The sequence below is a fragment of the Nipponia nippon genome, unplaced genomic scaffold (assembly GCF_047370975.1).
Source record: "Nipponia nippon isolate SJK-2023a ecotype South Korea unplaced genomic scaffold, ASM4737097v1 scaffold_5, whole genome shotgun sequence".
In the NCBI taxonomy this organism is placed as follows: Eukaryota; Metazoa; Chordata; class Aves; order Pelecaniformes; family Threskiornithidae; genus Nipponia; species Nipponia nippon.
Window position 1 is genome coordinate 165,291 of NW_028262369.1, and position 14,542 is coordinate 179,832.

Here is a 14,542-nt window from a genome sequence, read left to right on the forward strand (position 1 = left end):
CCACTTCCACAAATTTTCAAGCGTTCTCGTGTCCTCTGCCGCTCCGTGCCCCCTCAGAAACCTGAATGTAGGTGCTGGGAAGGGCACGAGCTCAGTACCTGTGCTGCATAGCCCTAGGTAGGAGATACCCACTCTGCACCCTGTAATAAGTCGTTTAATTACTCTGCTTTTTCTCCCAAATTTGGGCGGATTGAGGTCGAGTATCTTATTCTAAATTGGTGTTTGTCAACTTAATCAGGTATGTCCTCCTTGTTACAACTCTCCTGTCCTTTTTCAAGAGAGATGCACCATATTAGGAGAAAATGTCCTATTTTAAGAGCATTAACAGCCTTTAAAATGGGTGTTTTACTTGTTTGGTTGTGTAGCACACACCTTCTGCCCCCCACTTTTCCTCCACGCATTGATCTTCGCTGCTGACAAAAACCAGTCTCCGCGTGCCTGAATGCCTTCAGTAAAGGACTCTACAGCAACACTAGAATGGATGTGTTTCCTTCAATATAAGATATGGGTTTTAAAAGAAAAAAAAACTTTCCCTGACGGGTTTAATTTACCAGTCTGTAGCCAAAATCCAGGGGCTAATATAGCCAGATCTACACCGTTTCCTACTCCTTGCACCTATGCTGCGGGCGGCGGTTCTGGCCCACACGGCCGTGTTGTGTTGGCGCTCCGCGGCTGTGGCAGGTCGTGCAAGGGGGAGTTTGTCTCGTCCCGGAGAACGGCGTTACGAGACCCAGCTTCTGCTCCTGGCTCAGCTTCCGACTCTAACCCCGGGCAGGCCTCCAACATTGCTTTAGTCTTCCTAAAACCCACCCCAGCGATTTGCTCTCTGGTGCGGAACGCTCCCTTCCCCGCGGCTAAGACGGGGGAATCTGTTCAAATAGGTCTTGCTGCCCCAGGCTTTCAGTTGTTAAGGTCCATCTCAGCAACCACCGCGGGCTGGTCCCGAGGGGCTGCGCAGCGCAGCGCCGGGCCGCTGCTGGGCCGGGCCGCTGCTGGGCCGGGCCGCTGCTGGGCCGGGCCGCTGCTGGGCCGGGCCGCTGCTGGGCCGGGCCGCTGCTGGGCCGGGCCGCTGCTGGGCCGGGCCGCTGCTGGGCCGGGCCGCTGCTGGGCCGGGCCGCTGCTGGGCCGGGCCGCTGCTGGGCCGGGCCGCTGCTGGGCCGGGCCGCTGCTGGGCCGGGCCGCTGCTGGGCCGGGCCGCTGCTGGGCCGGGCCGCTGCTGGGCCGGGCCGCTGCTGGGCCGGGCCCGCCGGCAGCTCGGGCGTTTGCGCCCCGAGTCGGGCCCGCCGCGGGCAGCGAGCGGCCCGCCCGCACCCCCGGAGGGGTTTTCCCGGCCGGCGGGGGCCGCCCCCCCGCGTCCGCGCCTCGGGCCGTTGCCTGTCGGAGCTGTTGTGGGAGCAACCGAGCCGCTGCCGACGGTGGGAGGCGGCGCGGCCCGGCCGGAGGGCGGCGGGGGGAGGAGCCGCTTCGGCTGCCCGCGGCGGGGGCCCCCCGGGCGCCTGAGCCGCGGCACCGGCGTTCCGCTGCGGCACCGGCGTTCCGCCGCGGCACCGGCGCCGGGCGGGGCGGCTTCCGGGCGGCAGGGGAAGCGGCGGGCGGCGGCGCGGTCCCCGCGGGCGCTCGGCTCGGCGCTGTCGGCCGGCGCCATGGCCCGCAAGAAGCTGCACCGGCCCATCGCCGCCATGGCCAAGAAGATCCGCGAGTACCGGGCGCTGAAGAACCGGCCGCGGGAGTCGCAGCGCTTCGCCCTGGACTACGAGACCATGCGGCGGCCCCTGACGCAGAAGCGGCTGCCGGTGCGGGCCTGGGAGGACGCGCGGAGCGAGAACCGGCTCTTCGCGCTGCTCTGCCGCCTGCCGCGCTTCGGCGTGGGCCGCACCGTCACCCGCAAGTCCTGGCTGTGGGCGCACGACGAGCCCTGCTACTGGGTCATCACCAAGGTGAAGGCGGACCACACGGCCCAGGTAACGCCGCGCCCCGGCCGCGCTCCCCGCTCCCCGCCGCCGCCCCCCGCTTGCCGCCCTCAGCGGTTCTTGTTTTCCTTGCAGAACATGGATCACGGCAGAGCGTGGGGCTGCCTGACCTTCAGAGGTAACACCGGCTCGCTTCCCTGCGCCGGAGGTTTGGCGGGAGCTCCCGCGGGCAGGGCGGGAGAGCAACGCCAGCGGGGGACGGGGCGCTGCGGGACCGCAGCCTTCCCGCCTGGGAAACGGGGTTTGCTGCTGATGAGAAAAGTTCCCCGTGGTTTCGTTTCAAATGCCGGGACCTGGCCCTCACAGAACGCGTTTGTAAGGCACGCTGTGGGGGAGCCAGCGTCGGCTGACCGTGGGGAAGGACAGCGCGCTGGCAGGGGACCAGGCGAGGGGACAGACTGTTGTGAGACTTGGAAAGCAAGACACAGAATGGACGCGTGAGGGGGTTCCAGGTGAAATCATCAGTAAAAAACAGGAGTGATGGCAGGTAAACTTACGTTACTGGCAGCTTTAAATTAACGCTTGGAGTTGAGTGAGTGAATTTCCCTTTTTAAAGCTGCTTTACGTTAGGTATACGATTGTCACTTACTAGAGTTTCTGAAACATTTCTCATTCAACGAGTGTTAGGTATTTTTAACGTTGAATTTCCCAGGGAACTTTCATCAGTGTAGAGAGAAATTACTCTCATTCCTTAGCCGTGGAAACCGAATCGGAGAGAGATGAAGTGACATTTTAAATCAGAAGAATTGGAACAACTTGCCTGTAGTCCTTTCAGCCTGTCTCTGTTTTGATTTCCAAGAACAGAAGTGGGACCCTATAGCATAGCAGGGAAGACACTGTCTGATCCTTTGAAAACTTCTTTGCTATTGCCTGTTGTAGCATCTTTGATACGGGAGAGTCAACGCTTGCTGCATGTCCCGGAGGGAGGTTATTGTCGGTAGCGTTGTCCACTCGTGTTCATCATCTTTTCTCAGGCAAAACTGAAGAAGAAGTGCGAGAGATCGACAAGGCCATGTACCATGACTGGCGCATGGTGCCCAAGCATGAGGAGGAAGCCTTCAAGAAATTCACCCCAGTGCCAGAGGAGTCCATTCGGTACCTTCCGTACCCACCTCTCCTCCGAGCCATGATCCTTGCACAGTGGCAGAAAGAGGGAAAACCAATCACAGAGGAGCCAATGATCGATCTGGAGAAGGTCATGGCCTCTTCCGTTCAGGGTGCAAAGAAAAAAGCTACAGGGACACCAGTATAAAGACCTGTTCGGTGTCCTGAGCTTCCCATGTGCTCTCGCTGTGTGTTAGAAGCACACCATTTTACAGAAGACCCCTTTGTCCACTGTGGTGTGGTGTATCCAGGTTTCCTAGCTTTCTCCCCAGCCCTGTATAGTCACCTCATCCGAAAGGAAAGAGGCAGATAGATACATTCAAATTTTTTTCCATAACTTTGGTATCAGTCAGCAGAGGAACCTTCTTGGTTCCCTGTATAGTCTCTGAATGCATAGCTCCTGTCATCCGGCTACAGTTCTTTGGAGCACGATTTCCTCTGCAGCCTGAAAATTAGGTTTTTGAGAACATTTTTTCAGATAATTTGGGTCCTACATAAATCACAGAAGAAATGACTGAGAATATCACGTTATTTCACAGAGCTGTGTACAAATGTATCTGCTAACGAAAATAAATGTTTTCTTATTTCTGCAGCAGAGTTCTAAGAAAATTTGGTATTTTGTTCAGTGCATGAAGCTCATCATGAGGTCCAAATGCAGAGTCACTAGCTTACCCAATACAGGCACAGCATTGGGTTCCTCTTAACCACTGCAGAGTCATCTGGGTTACTTACCTATGGTGGCAACGAACACCATGGGAGGAACACAACTTGACTGTGGATCCTAAGCTTTTCCAGAGCTATCCATCTCTCATTCCCAGAGATGGCTGTCAGGAGATAGGAGAAATCATTTTCATTCTGGTGATGCAAAGTATACAGGATTGGCTTTTACGGTTGGAAGCCAATCGCAAATTACCACCTGTTCCAGTGCAGCGTGTTGTGGTGAACGTTACAAAAATGCAACTCCTTAGTGCAGTTCTTAGCATTTCATTTTTCTTGCGGTGGCTGCAGATTCTGCTGCTGCGTCAGGAGCTGTCGGGAGGGTCTAGTCTGGGAGGAGGGGGCACAGGAGCTGTTCTGGTCTGTAACCCTACAGGTCAGCTCCCTGCAGAAACAGCTCATTAGCTCTTTCGTCTGCTGTAGTAGGTAGTCAAGAGGTGGTGTTCCGTTTACTGCAGCATCCTGAAATCACAAGTAGCCTGAAGGGATTTACTGAGGGAAAGCAAAAAACTGGAATCCCTGCCCTGCCCAATGCACGTGGCAGGCCTGGGTGGGACAGGGGAACACGTGGCCTCGGCCAGCAGGAAAAAGGCTATCACCAAGCAGGAGCAAATGGATCGACGTCGGCTGCCTGGACTTCCATGGGGTTCCTCACTGGAGGCTCCTATAGGATAAGAGGGAAGGTTTTTCTCACGAGTTGAAAGCTGGTCCTATGACAAGGCGCGAAGGCTGGGAGGAGTTGGGCTCTTGTCCCTCCGTTGCGGCAGGAGCGCCGCAGGGCACGTGCCAGGGCTGGTTCTCTGGCTTCAGAAACCATGGGGGAGTCCAGGGGAGGGAAAATCTGGAGTGTCTGCCAGGTGCTGGGCTGAGCTGGTGCCTTATCCTTACCATGACTGAGGTGCTATGGAACCAGCACGCAGACCGAGGACGAGCGAGGTGGGAAAGGAGGTGTAGCTTTGAGTTAGATGGGACAAGCAGAACAATCCAGTCCTCTGTCCTGCACAGCCCAGAGCTGAAGACAACCCCAGCACAGGCAGTGCCCTCCCTGACGGGGCACAGGCCCACACAGGCTGACCACAGTGGGCAGAGCCAGAGGCAAGCGCTGCTAATGGAGTCCACCAACAGCCCCAGACAAGGCAAGAAATGACCCACGACCAGGGTCCACCCAGGGAGCCCAGCCAGAAGCAAAAGCAGTGTGTCTTCGCACAGCGCCCTGGGCAGCCCGAGAGCCTTGTCTGATTGTGAAGGTTCCCTTCCGGAAAGCCGCACAGCCCCAGTTTGCCATGTGTTGGATCCAATGCCTAGAACATGCTGGGAGCTCTGCCGGGACCCTCAAACCTGTGCATTAACCTCCTGGATCATTTAACAGCACGGGGGGAGTTGTCTGAAGGATGACGGTAGTGAGCCCCTTCCTCCGCCACCCAAGTGGGTGCCAGACATGGCTGCACTTCACCCAGTGCCTTGCTCAAACTGCTCCTGGCCGTATTGAGGGGTGCAGCCGCAGGGGTGCGGGACAGGTCCCGGGGCCTGTTTCCAAACCTCAGTGTTGAGGTGCTTCTAGTAACCCAGGAGGCATTGCCTGTTGTACCTCACCCTGCCTGCACAGGACCACAGTGCAGGTGTTGGTCACGGAGCTGCTCAGGGCAGGAGCTGCTCAGGGCAGGAGCTGCTCAGGGCAGGAGGAGGTGGCTCCCTTGTCTATTATTGCTCTGTACAGCCCTTGAATTAGTGCAGTTCTACAAAATAAATATGAATGTGCCTATGTGCCGCTGGGACTAACAGGAACTCGCTTCCTGCAGTGCTGAATGTCACCGATTCCTATGGGACTTTGGGAATTACCACCCTGTACTGACAGGGGACACTGGCAAATGGAGTGTTGAAAGCCGAGCCTGATGTGTTAACCCTGGCAGCTCACCCGAAGGGGACACCACGAGGACAGCCGCAGCTAGCCAGCAGCTGAACGGCTGGTTGTCTTTTCCGCCTCTTATTTCTGACGCTGGGAGAAGCTACAGATTGCCCTGTGGCTCGCAGGACCAGCCCCTTCTGCTCTAACCCAGTGAGCAATCCACATCTCATTTCTTGCCACTAAACTGCTCAACAGTGAACGCCTGAGCTGCCGTTCCCACCCTTTTAAGTGTCTTGCTGTTATCAGAGACTGAGCAGAAATCCCAGGGCCTTTATAGGAACAAGACGCCCTGCGCTTGCTGATGTTAACACATTTATTACATACAGAACAGATATGGTTTGTTTGATAGCATAGGGGACAAAGCAAGGGAACGTATTCATACAGCAGTCTCTTTACAGAATGCCATCTTCAGAACAAATAGCGGAGTTTACAGGCCTTAAGACACTTTTTAAAATCCTTTTGTAACATACAAGATACTTTACATACATCACAGTGGAGATATGACAGGGAAGTGTGTTGAAGCCAGTCAGTTCTCACCTTGCTGCCCAGCAGCCACCAAACGCCCCCAGGAGCTGACAGCAGAGCCTGGTTCTACTTAGCTGTAGCTGCCCCTCTTAGACGTGTGCTTCTCTTGGAGGAAAACATGCACTGAGCTGGAAAGGAACCTGTTGGTAGAGGCCCCAGACCAGTTTCCTTATGTTGCCAGGGCCCAGTGGGTGACAGGAGACCGAGTACTGTCACTTCGACTGCTAAAACCAGATAGAGAACAAACAGTAAGAGGTAAGAACGTTGTAATTCTGTACTTTCCTATGGAAGAGTCGATAGAGCGAAGGAACTGGGCCTACTAGGGCTTTTTTATTTTTTTCCTTCAATTACCCCAAATTATGAAGTTTACCTGGCCCTAACTGATGAACTGTTACATGTCTGTGGAATCTGTGGTCTAAATGTTGATCTTGTTAACTTTAATGCACTCTGTGTCGTGATCCAAAGAGCTCTTCCTAGCAGAAAGCATTCTGGGGAAGTGAATGAGAAGTCTGGCACGGTCAGCAGTGCCCCGGTGAAATGTCCCTGGTGAAAAGTCCCCCTGCATGCAGGCAGCAGCTCCAAGCATCCCTTAGCCAAATGCCAGCCACAGAGCCTGGTGTGCCCATGGCCGGCGGACACTGTCCAGCTGGTTTCCTACCTCAGTGAAGTGGTGTGGGTGCGCGAGTCACCAGCACCGCTCACAGGCAGCGTGGGCACCACTGTGGCTCCATACTTTGGTGGCCGAGGCCTCTGTTCGCCAGAGCTGTCCTCTTGCCCCAGCCTTTTCTGAACTGTGGGTCCAAAAATCATTTCAGTGCTGCTGCATCAGGACCGGTGCCACGTGCTAGAGCTTCCCCTGGGAATACTGCATCCCTGCAGCACAGGAGTAGCTTTAGAGCACAAGCCTTGGGGGCAGCCTGGTCCGTGGCAACAAGGACAGGACACAGCTGGGAACCTCCCAGAAGACGGAGGCTTCCCCCAGCTGTCCCCATACTGCCACACTGGCGCACAAGGACATCCCTGTGAACCCCGGAGTGCTGCACAGCTCAGGGAAGAACCAACATGACCACCGGGAACTTCCAAATTCATCGCTAACAACTGCTACTCGCTTTAGTTGTGCACATCCAGGAGGGAGCATTCAAAGGAAACAGAACTTGTCCTTGTGGAGACAGGACTGCTTCCGCTGTCGGAAAGGGAGGACAAACCACTGCCTCTACATCTGGAGCTGCCACGTTCTGCATCTGGAGCTCAAAACCGCTCTCCCTGGCCCCACGTTTTGCTGCTTCTCTTGTAAGTGGGATGCCCATTTGCAATCCCCCACCGCTGCTTACACAAGGAGGGCCATCAGAATTTTTCTCGGGTGTTGTCAATTCTTTTCAGGAGTAAGAAATTTCCAGCTTTTCAAACTACTTAGTAACAAAGTCAGTGCTCGCAACGTTAGGTAAAAGAGGTCAGGAGATATGGCCTCAACTCCTTTTTCTGTGTGACCTCAGGTGAGACACAGCCTTTCTATACCTTGACTGCACCTATGCAGTCTTTCCTAACCGACAGCCACAGTGTGAAGGAAAACAGCCACCTCCTCCAGCAGTTCCCAGGATGGGGACACAGCCATATGAGTCAAGGTAATCTCAATGTGTTAATACAGAATTTACAGCGGACCAACATCATCTGCCCTCGCCTGCGTTTTAAAAGCCAACAAATGCTATGCAGAGATAGCAACCTTTCAGAATGAACTCAAGAGTTTTCTGCCTGGCGTTTTTGGAAGGGAGAGTTAAAAGTATTGCTCCCTTTTCTGCTCTTAAAAAAGCAAGGTTCCAGTACCCGTTTGCTTTTTTTCCAAAGGCCCTGTGCCCTCCACGATCAAACACCTGTCTCCCATCTGAGGCTACCAAACAATCCTCTCCAGAGACACACAGTCAGCCAGCAAACGACTGCTGAGACAACAGCAGCAGCAGAGGAGGGAGCTTTCCATCTGCAAGTATGGAGGATGTGTTCCCCACAGTAATGGCACTGCTGCCTTCTCCAGCCAAGCAGCAGAAGTGCTGCCCAAACCCTGACACTGGTGTCTACTGAGGGTTGCTTGGACCTGGCTGCTCTCAGTCCGTGGCACATTATTCTGTGCTTAAGGGTGGATAAGGTGGAGAGTCCACTGGTGAACTAGAAAGGATTTCTGCTAGGGTGCTGTAGAAGTTGTGATTCACCATCACTGCTTTGGCAGGGGACGCCAGGGGGACGTACTTCTTCTCATGCAGGTGGGAGTGAGGCAACCTCCCGGAGAACCTGAGCCACCACCCATCCAGCTGCCAGCTCCCGAGCGCTGGGCAAAGGCTTGCACAGTTCTAGCTCCAAGCTTCACTTCATCGATGCACTGCCATTTCTCTCCTTGTAGATGCCAGCTCCAGAGCAGAACAATAATCCAACCACGCAGAAAGCGCACGGGCCCAAGATGAAAGCTGCAAGTTCAGAGGTTAGAAGGGGGTCACAGTCTGAGGCAGGAGCCATTGCAGTTGTCTGGGGTCGGTTTCCAGCAGCAGGTATAATGCAGGCGTTCTGTATGTACATCTTGGCATTCAGGCGGGAGGAGGGACACTTACATTGGTGGGAAAGGAGAAATTCTCACTCAGGGATATATGATACCTGCCACACAATAATGTGGCTCCTTTCAGCCTTGGAAAGTACTGGCTTCACCTGGGTGGCATCTCCTGCATTCTCCTCTGTCTCATCATCTTCTCCATCCCCTGAAGAGAAAAACAGAGAGTAAAAAAGGCAAGAAAGAAAATCCCAAATTGCACTGCTCTGGAATGCTTCCAAGAGGCTAATATCCCTGTTGCAGTCTCAGCAGTCTGACAACAGACAGCATGAGCTGAGACCTTCCTTTATGTCTGGAGAACATTTATAGCAACATGATGCTTTTCTGAAGCAGGACTATATGGATGGAACAAACCACCTCCAGCAGTAGGAAACACCACCCTTCTTTTCGGGGAAGCCCATGTTTACAACACAGAGCGCCCTCGAGCAGCACAGGTGACCACAGTGGGGCAGCAATGTTTGGAGCCAGTGGCACAGATGGTTTTATTCCTTCCAGGGCCGTTAACGCAGACTGCGTGGCACTGCAGGCACAGGCAGCGGCAGGGTTTGGCAGCCTGGTGTTGTGCAAGGATGCTATCTGTCCTCACAGCTAGAGGCAGGAGAAACAGAGAGCACTGCTTTTCAGATTTTGCTCCCCACAGCAGTGATCCCTCTCTCCGTGACCATGGCCCCACACCCCCTCCCGTTCCAGATGCCTCCCACCGCAGGCACTTACCGATCCGGAAATCGATGTACCCTTCTCCTCCACTCAGCACCAGGACGTTCTTCAGCTTTTGCCCCTCAGTCTCTGTGGCTGCTGTGCTGGGGTTCTCCGAAGGGCTGTCCAACACACTCCCATTCAGGGTTGCTAGGACATTGCCTGGGAGAGGACAGAGGTGCTGTTGGTGCCTCTGCTCAGCCCCCACGCAGTTCACACACACACACACACACACACACAGAGCCTCAATTGGGCAGGCCAATTCCTTCTGCTGGTGAAATCTGTAAGTCACTGCAGTTTAAACTACTGATGTCGGAGCCACAGTGATCTGCAAGCGCTAGAAACAGCATGGACAGCCGTCTGCTGCAGATCAGCTCAAGCTCCTGCCGCAGAATGGACAGCGGGACAAGACCCTCACAAGGAAGGGCTGTGCTCATCCTTACCAGGCACAGAGACGAAGAACTTGACAGCATCACGGTGGCCGTGGAAACAGAGCTGTGCCTGAGCCATGGAGCAGTAGGGAATGAAGCTGCTGGCAGATTTGTCACTGTTGTCATCACCGTACACATGGATGACCCCACCAGAGCGGCTGCCCTCTCCAGAGGTTGGAGAGGTCTTGTTGGCTGGGAACAGGGAGGAGGAATATTGTCAGCAATGGCTTTGAGTCCCACTTACAGAAGGGACTCAATCAAAGAGAAAACTCGTGAGCCATGAAGGAAAAAACCTTTAAAGGCACAGGTCTCTTTAAAGGTCTTGTGTAAAGGATGTGATGGAGGAGACCACACTAGACTATACAGTCCCTCTCTCTTAAGCTGGTAACAATCCACTCATGATAACAAACTACATTTTCTCATCAAATCCAGTGTTTGGCTACTAATGAGGCACACATCCCTGGAGGGGGAGTGACCCTAGGGCAAGCTAGACAAGGTCTCTGAGGTGTCCCAGTGAAGGCCTCTTCACCAGCAGCAATCCTGTCCAGGCTCCAGAAATCACCTACTGTCCTAGGATCAACCTTGGTCTTCTGCACTCCGCAGGGTGTCCAAAGGTGTCCACTGTACCCATGAGACATTAAGGGCACCTGGAGGAGAATTACTGCTATTTTCTGGATTGGTGAAGTTGCTCAGTTTCCAAGTTAAGTCCTTTGCTTATGCCAAGCCGTGAGCACACCGGCTGCTGAAAGCAGCCTCTGGTCTGGTGAAGGCCTCTCAGCCCAGTAAATGTCACAGCAGTGGAGTGAGGTCCTTCCTTAGTCCTTGATTTAGCCGTGACACCAGAAGATCAGCTACTCAAGCAATGAACATCTGAAAGATGTTCACCATCCACAGTTTCCAAAGGATTTCAAGGTGGGCTCAGGGGCCTGCATCCTTCATGTCCAGGCTCTGAAAATGTGAATGCTTCCACTCACCAAGGAACAGAGACCAGTGCTCAGAGCTTAGGACGGGAGATGCTTTCCTTCCGCATGCACTCACATCAGTAAAACAGAAACAGCACTAAAATCAGAAGGCTTTCACTTTCTGTGAGAGAACTGAATTGCTTGCTTAATCGTCTGTAGTTCTGTATTTTGGCTTGGGCTGGATTTCGGTTACTAAGCGACTTGGACAAACGAGACTTTTACCTATCAGGCTCAAGCCAGGATGGCGAGACAAGTACAAATATTTTGATGGAAGAATGAGAATCAGTGTGTGCAGGGGGAAGGTCCCCAAGACGAAGGCTCTCTGCACCTCTGTGCTTTGGTTTGCTGTGAGCAGCTATAACTGGATGAGCTCATCCGATTGACAGACAGGGCTGGTACTAGCACTTCCCACTCAGTATCTGGCTTCTTACTGCAACCAGTATCAGATGCTTTAAAAGGAGGAGACACATGTTGATAATGCTTCTGGACAGCCACAGAAATGTCTTACAAAGAGGAAAAAATACTCCTTTCTGACCCTGGAGAGGGTCAGAGGATAAGGTAAGCATAAATTTGAACGCAGACCCTGCCTTAACTGGCACAAAATGAAACAATTCTTAATGTTTATCAAAGTCCCCTCTGATTAAAAGTCTTGGTTGATTACTTGCAGCTGGCCAGGTGCCACAGCATCTGCTGCCATTGGCCTGGAACAGATGAGAGAAGCATCCTTGGAAAACCAAGGATGACCAAGGAAGACCTTGGAAGAAAAGTCCACTCCTACTTCCTGGAACTCTCTGACTGAATGAACCTTTACAGTCCCCATCTCAAACCTGGCCTACGGGAACTACTGATGAAGAAGTGCTCTTGACGCACACAAAAAAAAAAAAAAAAAAAAAAAAAAAGAGGAATGAGTGATGGGATGGATGAAAGTGTTTTTAGCTGTGGGAAATGAGGATATTTACATTACTGTCTCTGGTCACTTTTCTCAGATCAACTTAGAATGAAAGAGTGATGAGGAAAAACAGATGGAGAGAGCTGAATGGCAGGATGGAAGGGTGGGAAAGTGACTGCAAAGGTGAATGGGTGCAAAAGGAGTGAAAGCTGAAGGAAGGAGGCAATGAACTTACCCCGGAGCCCAAGGAGTTGGCCTCGGTGGAGGACTACAGCTAGGCACAGGCAAGGAGTGGGAACACAGAGGGGCACGGGAAGAGAAAGGCAGGACGGGAGAGAAGAAAAAGGTAATTACTGGGAGAAAATTCAGGGAGCAACAGAAATGTACAAAATCTAGAGAAACCGCAACAGGAGCTACAGGCTCGGATCGGTTTATACCAACACTATTCTTGCTCACTTTGCTCTTATCTTACAAGGACAATGTAATATCTGAGATGGGAGAGGGACCATGGTCACAAGGATCCATTGCTGAAGTTTCTAGTGAGACCTTACTGTTTACCACATTTTTACAGAAACACCAACGGATAATGCAACTGGTTTACAGCAGGGAACAAGCTTAACTCAGAATTAGGACAGCAGCCCCAAGAAAGAATGGGCTTTAAAACAGAGATTCAGAAATGAGACTGAGATTGCAATACGCAAAGACGACTGTGTCACTGGCTTCCTGGTGTCAGCCCTGGGCATATCCAGCTCCACTAGCCTGAGAGGAGACCATCTCAGCCGTGACTTCCAGGAGGATTACAACAGGTTTGCTCCTCTTATACAAGAGCCATCTGCTTCTCAGATTTCCTACAGCAGTGATGAGAAAATGTAAATTTGGCTGCTGTCTGTTGAAAGCAACTGCAACTGGCCTCAAATCCTACTCCCCCATTATAATCTGGAACAGACCTTCAAAATCAGATGCTGACTGGCAGGTACAGAACAGGATTACTAAGAGCTTCAACTAAACTTCCAGCTCCAGAGATGCACCTATTAACTACTACTGCTGGGTCTCCTCACCAGGTTGGATTTGGTGTAGGATACAGATTTCTACTTGACTGATAAAGCTGAGCCCTAATTTGAGTAAACAAAGCTTTTCCAAGGTCAGTTTCTGGAAAATACTGTAATGGAGCCGTTTAGATGTCTATGCCAAAACAAAATTTCCAGAGAGATCTTCCTGGTGACGTCTCATCCCATGGCCTCCTTTTGGAGGCTTACTACAAGTCCCAAAGCTTTGTTTCTCCTGCTTTCCAGTAGCTACAGGATCAGTTCACATCAGTTTACTCTGTCAAGGTCACACTCAAAAAAAGAAAACTGTACGGATGGTAGAGGTCCCCCAAGAAGAAAATGGCTTCAACTGAACTGAAAGGGACAGTAACAAATACCTATTTGGTTTTAAACAGGTTAAATCCATTTAATCGAACGCTTAATTCCTTAATAAGGAAGAGTTAAACCAAGTTCAGGGTTGCTCATACTCAGGGCTCTTCTCTCTGAACACTGCTATCATCAAAGGTATGTCAGGTTCAGAGTAAAAATGTCCAGAAAGCATTAGCCTGCCAGAGCCATCTGCCATGCTGCAGAAATAACATGCAAAAGCGTTCTTTTTTAGGAGGGGATGCAGAAGTATCTCCAATAAACATCACTTACTCTCAGTCAATGGAATGGAGATGACGACACCGTTCCCTGTCCCTACCCAGAGGCGGTTGCCAGCAATGAGCAGGGCTGTAATCCGCACGAATGAGAAGCCCAGCTTTCCAGTGCCTAGTAAGCATGCATAAGAATTGGAGAGTCAGTTATGACTTCAGGCAAGGTCTGCTAATGAATTTTGATTTCTCTCTCATCTCAGTAAGCAACAGACCATTTACTGACAGTCCCTACTGCCTCACCTAGCATCTTGCTGACGTAAGGCTCAATGTCGACATCTTGCAGATGTTGATGGCTGTGGGCATGGTAAAGCCTCAGAGTGGAGTCCAGACGGATAGAAACCCATACTCCATCTCCAATCCATGCCAGCTGTCGCACCTGACTCTCCCGCCGAGGGTGGGCATCAAAGGATTTCTGAAATGCCAAATAGGTGGGCCAATGTGAGTTCACAAAAGGTTTGCAATTATCTACACACATATACTCCATTTTCCTCAACTGAGATCACTTATTTGGGTTTCAAAGCTCTTGGAGAAAATGTGTTAACACCAGCTGACCTCAGAAGTTCACAACAGTATACAGAAAATCCCTTGCTTGAAATGATGAGTTGTATAACAGCTCTGCAGAGATTATGGTCTTTGCACACCACTTCAGGAGCAAGAACATTTAGAAACCAAGAGCCTTCAATGTGCTTGGTAGAAAAGGAAAACACACAACTCCAGTATAAATTCCAAAGATCAAACTGCCTTGGCTCACTGATGTGAACTTCAGATTCAGCACTTCTTCTCCCTTTGATTAGATTTATCCCAAGCACTGTCAAACAGGTTTGTACCAACACCACTGTACTGAATTTCAACCAGAAGGCTCTAAACCTCATTTTTTGATTAGGCAAGTGGGATCACTGGGGCTTGCTAACTGTACTCTTCCTTTGTGCCACAACGCCTACAGATGGAGAAGTCTTAGACCATATATGAAGGGTAGCTGTAAAGCACACACATACATTTGTACAGTACGTGGCCTCATAGACTCACTAGTAAAGGCAAAGAAAGTCCTCAGTTTAGACTTATCTAAAT

The 14,542-nt window shown here is 51.9% G+C and overlaps 2 protein-coding genes across 34 annotated transcripts in view; one reads left to right on the forward strand and one right to left on the reverse strand.

The window, feature by feature from the left end:
* The first annotated feature begins 953 nt into the window (after positions 1-953).
* MRPS34 (mitochondrial ribosomal protein S34) lies at positions 954-3,666 on the forward strand. 2 transcript variants are annotated; one of them, XM_087734556.1, is made up of 3 exons: positions 954-1,961; positions 2,046-2,457; positions 2,945-3,081. In XM_087734556.1, the coding sequence occupies exons 1-2, from the start codon at positions 1,644-1,646 to the stop codon at positions 2,409-2,411; spliced, it is 684 nt and encodes a 227-aa protein (XP_087590682.1). In that variant the 5' UTR covers positions 954-1,643; the 3' UTR covers positions 2,412-2,457; positions 2,945-3,081. The 2 variants fall into 2 exon arrangements, with proteins under 2 accessions (XP_087590682.1, XP_087590683.1); XM_087734557.1 differs by having other exon boundaries at positions 1,146-1,961; positions 2,046-2,088; positions 2,945-3,666.
* Positions 3,667-5,996: 2,330 nt separating this feature from the next.
* Positions 5,997-14,542, reverse strand: part of MAPK8IP3 (mitogen-activated protein kinase 8 interacting protein 3) — a 77,385-nt gene continuing 68,839 nt past the window's right edge. For 29 of the 32 annotated variants that reach the window (XM_087734241.1, XM_087734237.1, XM_087734230.1 and 26 more), the window contains 6 exons: positions 13,715-13,886; positions 13,476-13,589; positions 12,026-12,064; positions 9,952-10,131; positions 9,527-9,670; positions 5,997-8,960 (listed from right to left, as the gene is read on the reverse strand). In XM_087734241.1, the coding sequence (XP_087590367.1) occupies positions 8,839-8,960; positions 9,527-9,670; positions 9,952-10,131; positions 12,026-12,064; positions 13,476-13,589; positions 13,715-13,886 (771 nt within the window). In that variant the 3' untranslated portion in view covers positions 5,997-8,838. The remainder of the gene's footprint in view (positions 8,961-9,526; positions 9,671-9,951; positions 10,132-12,025; positions 12,065-13,475; positions 13,590-13,714; positions 13,887-14,542) is intronic. The other 3 variants (XM_087734245.1, XM_087734246.1, XM_087734226.1) reach the window with 1 other exon arrangement.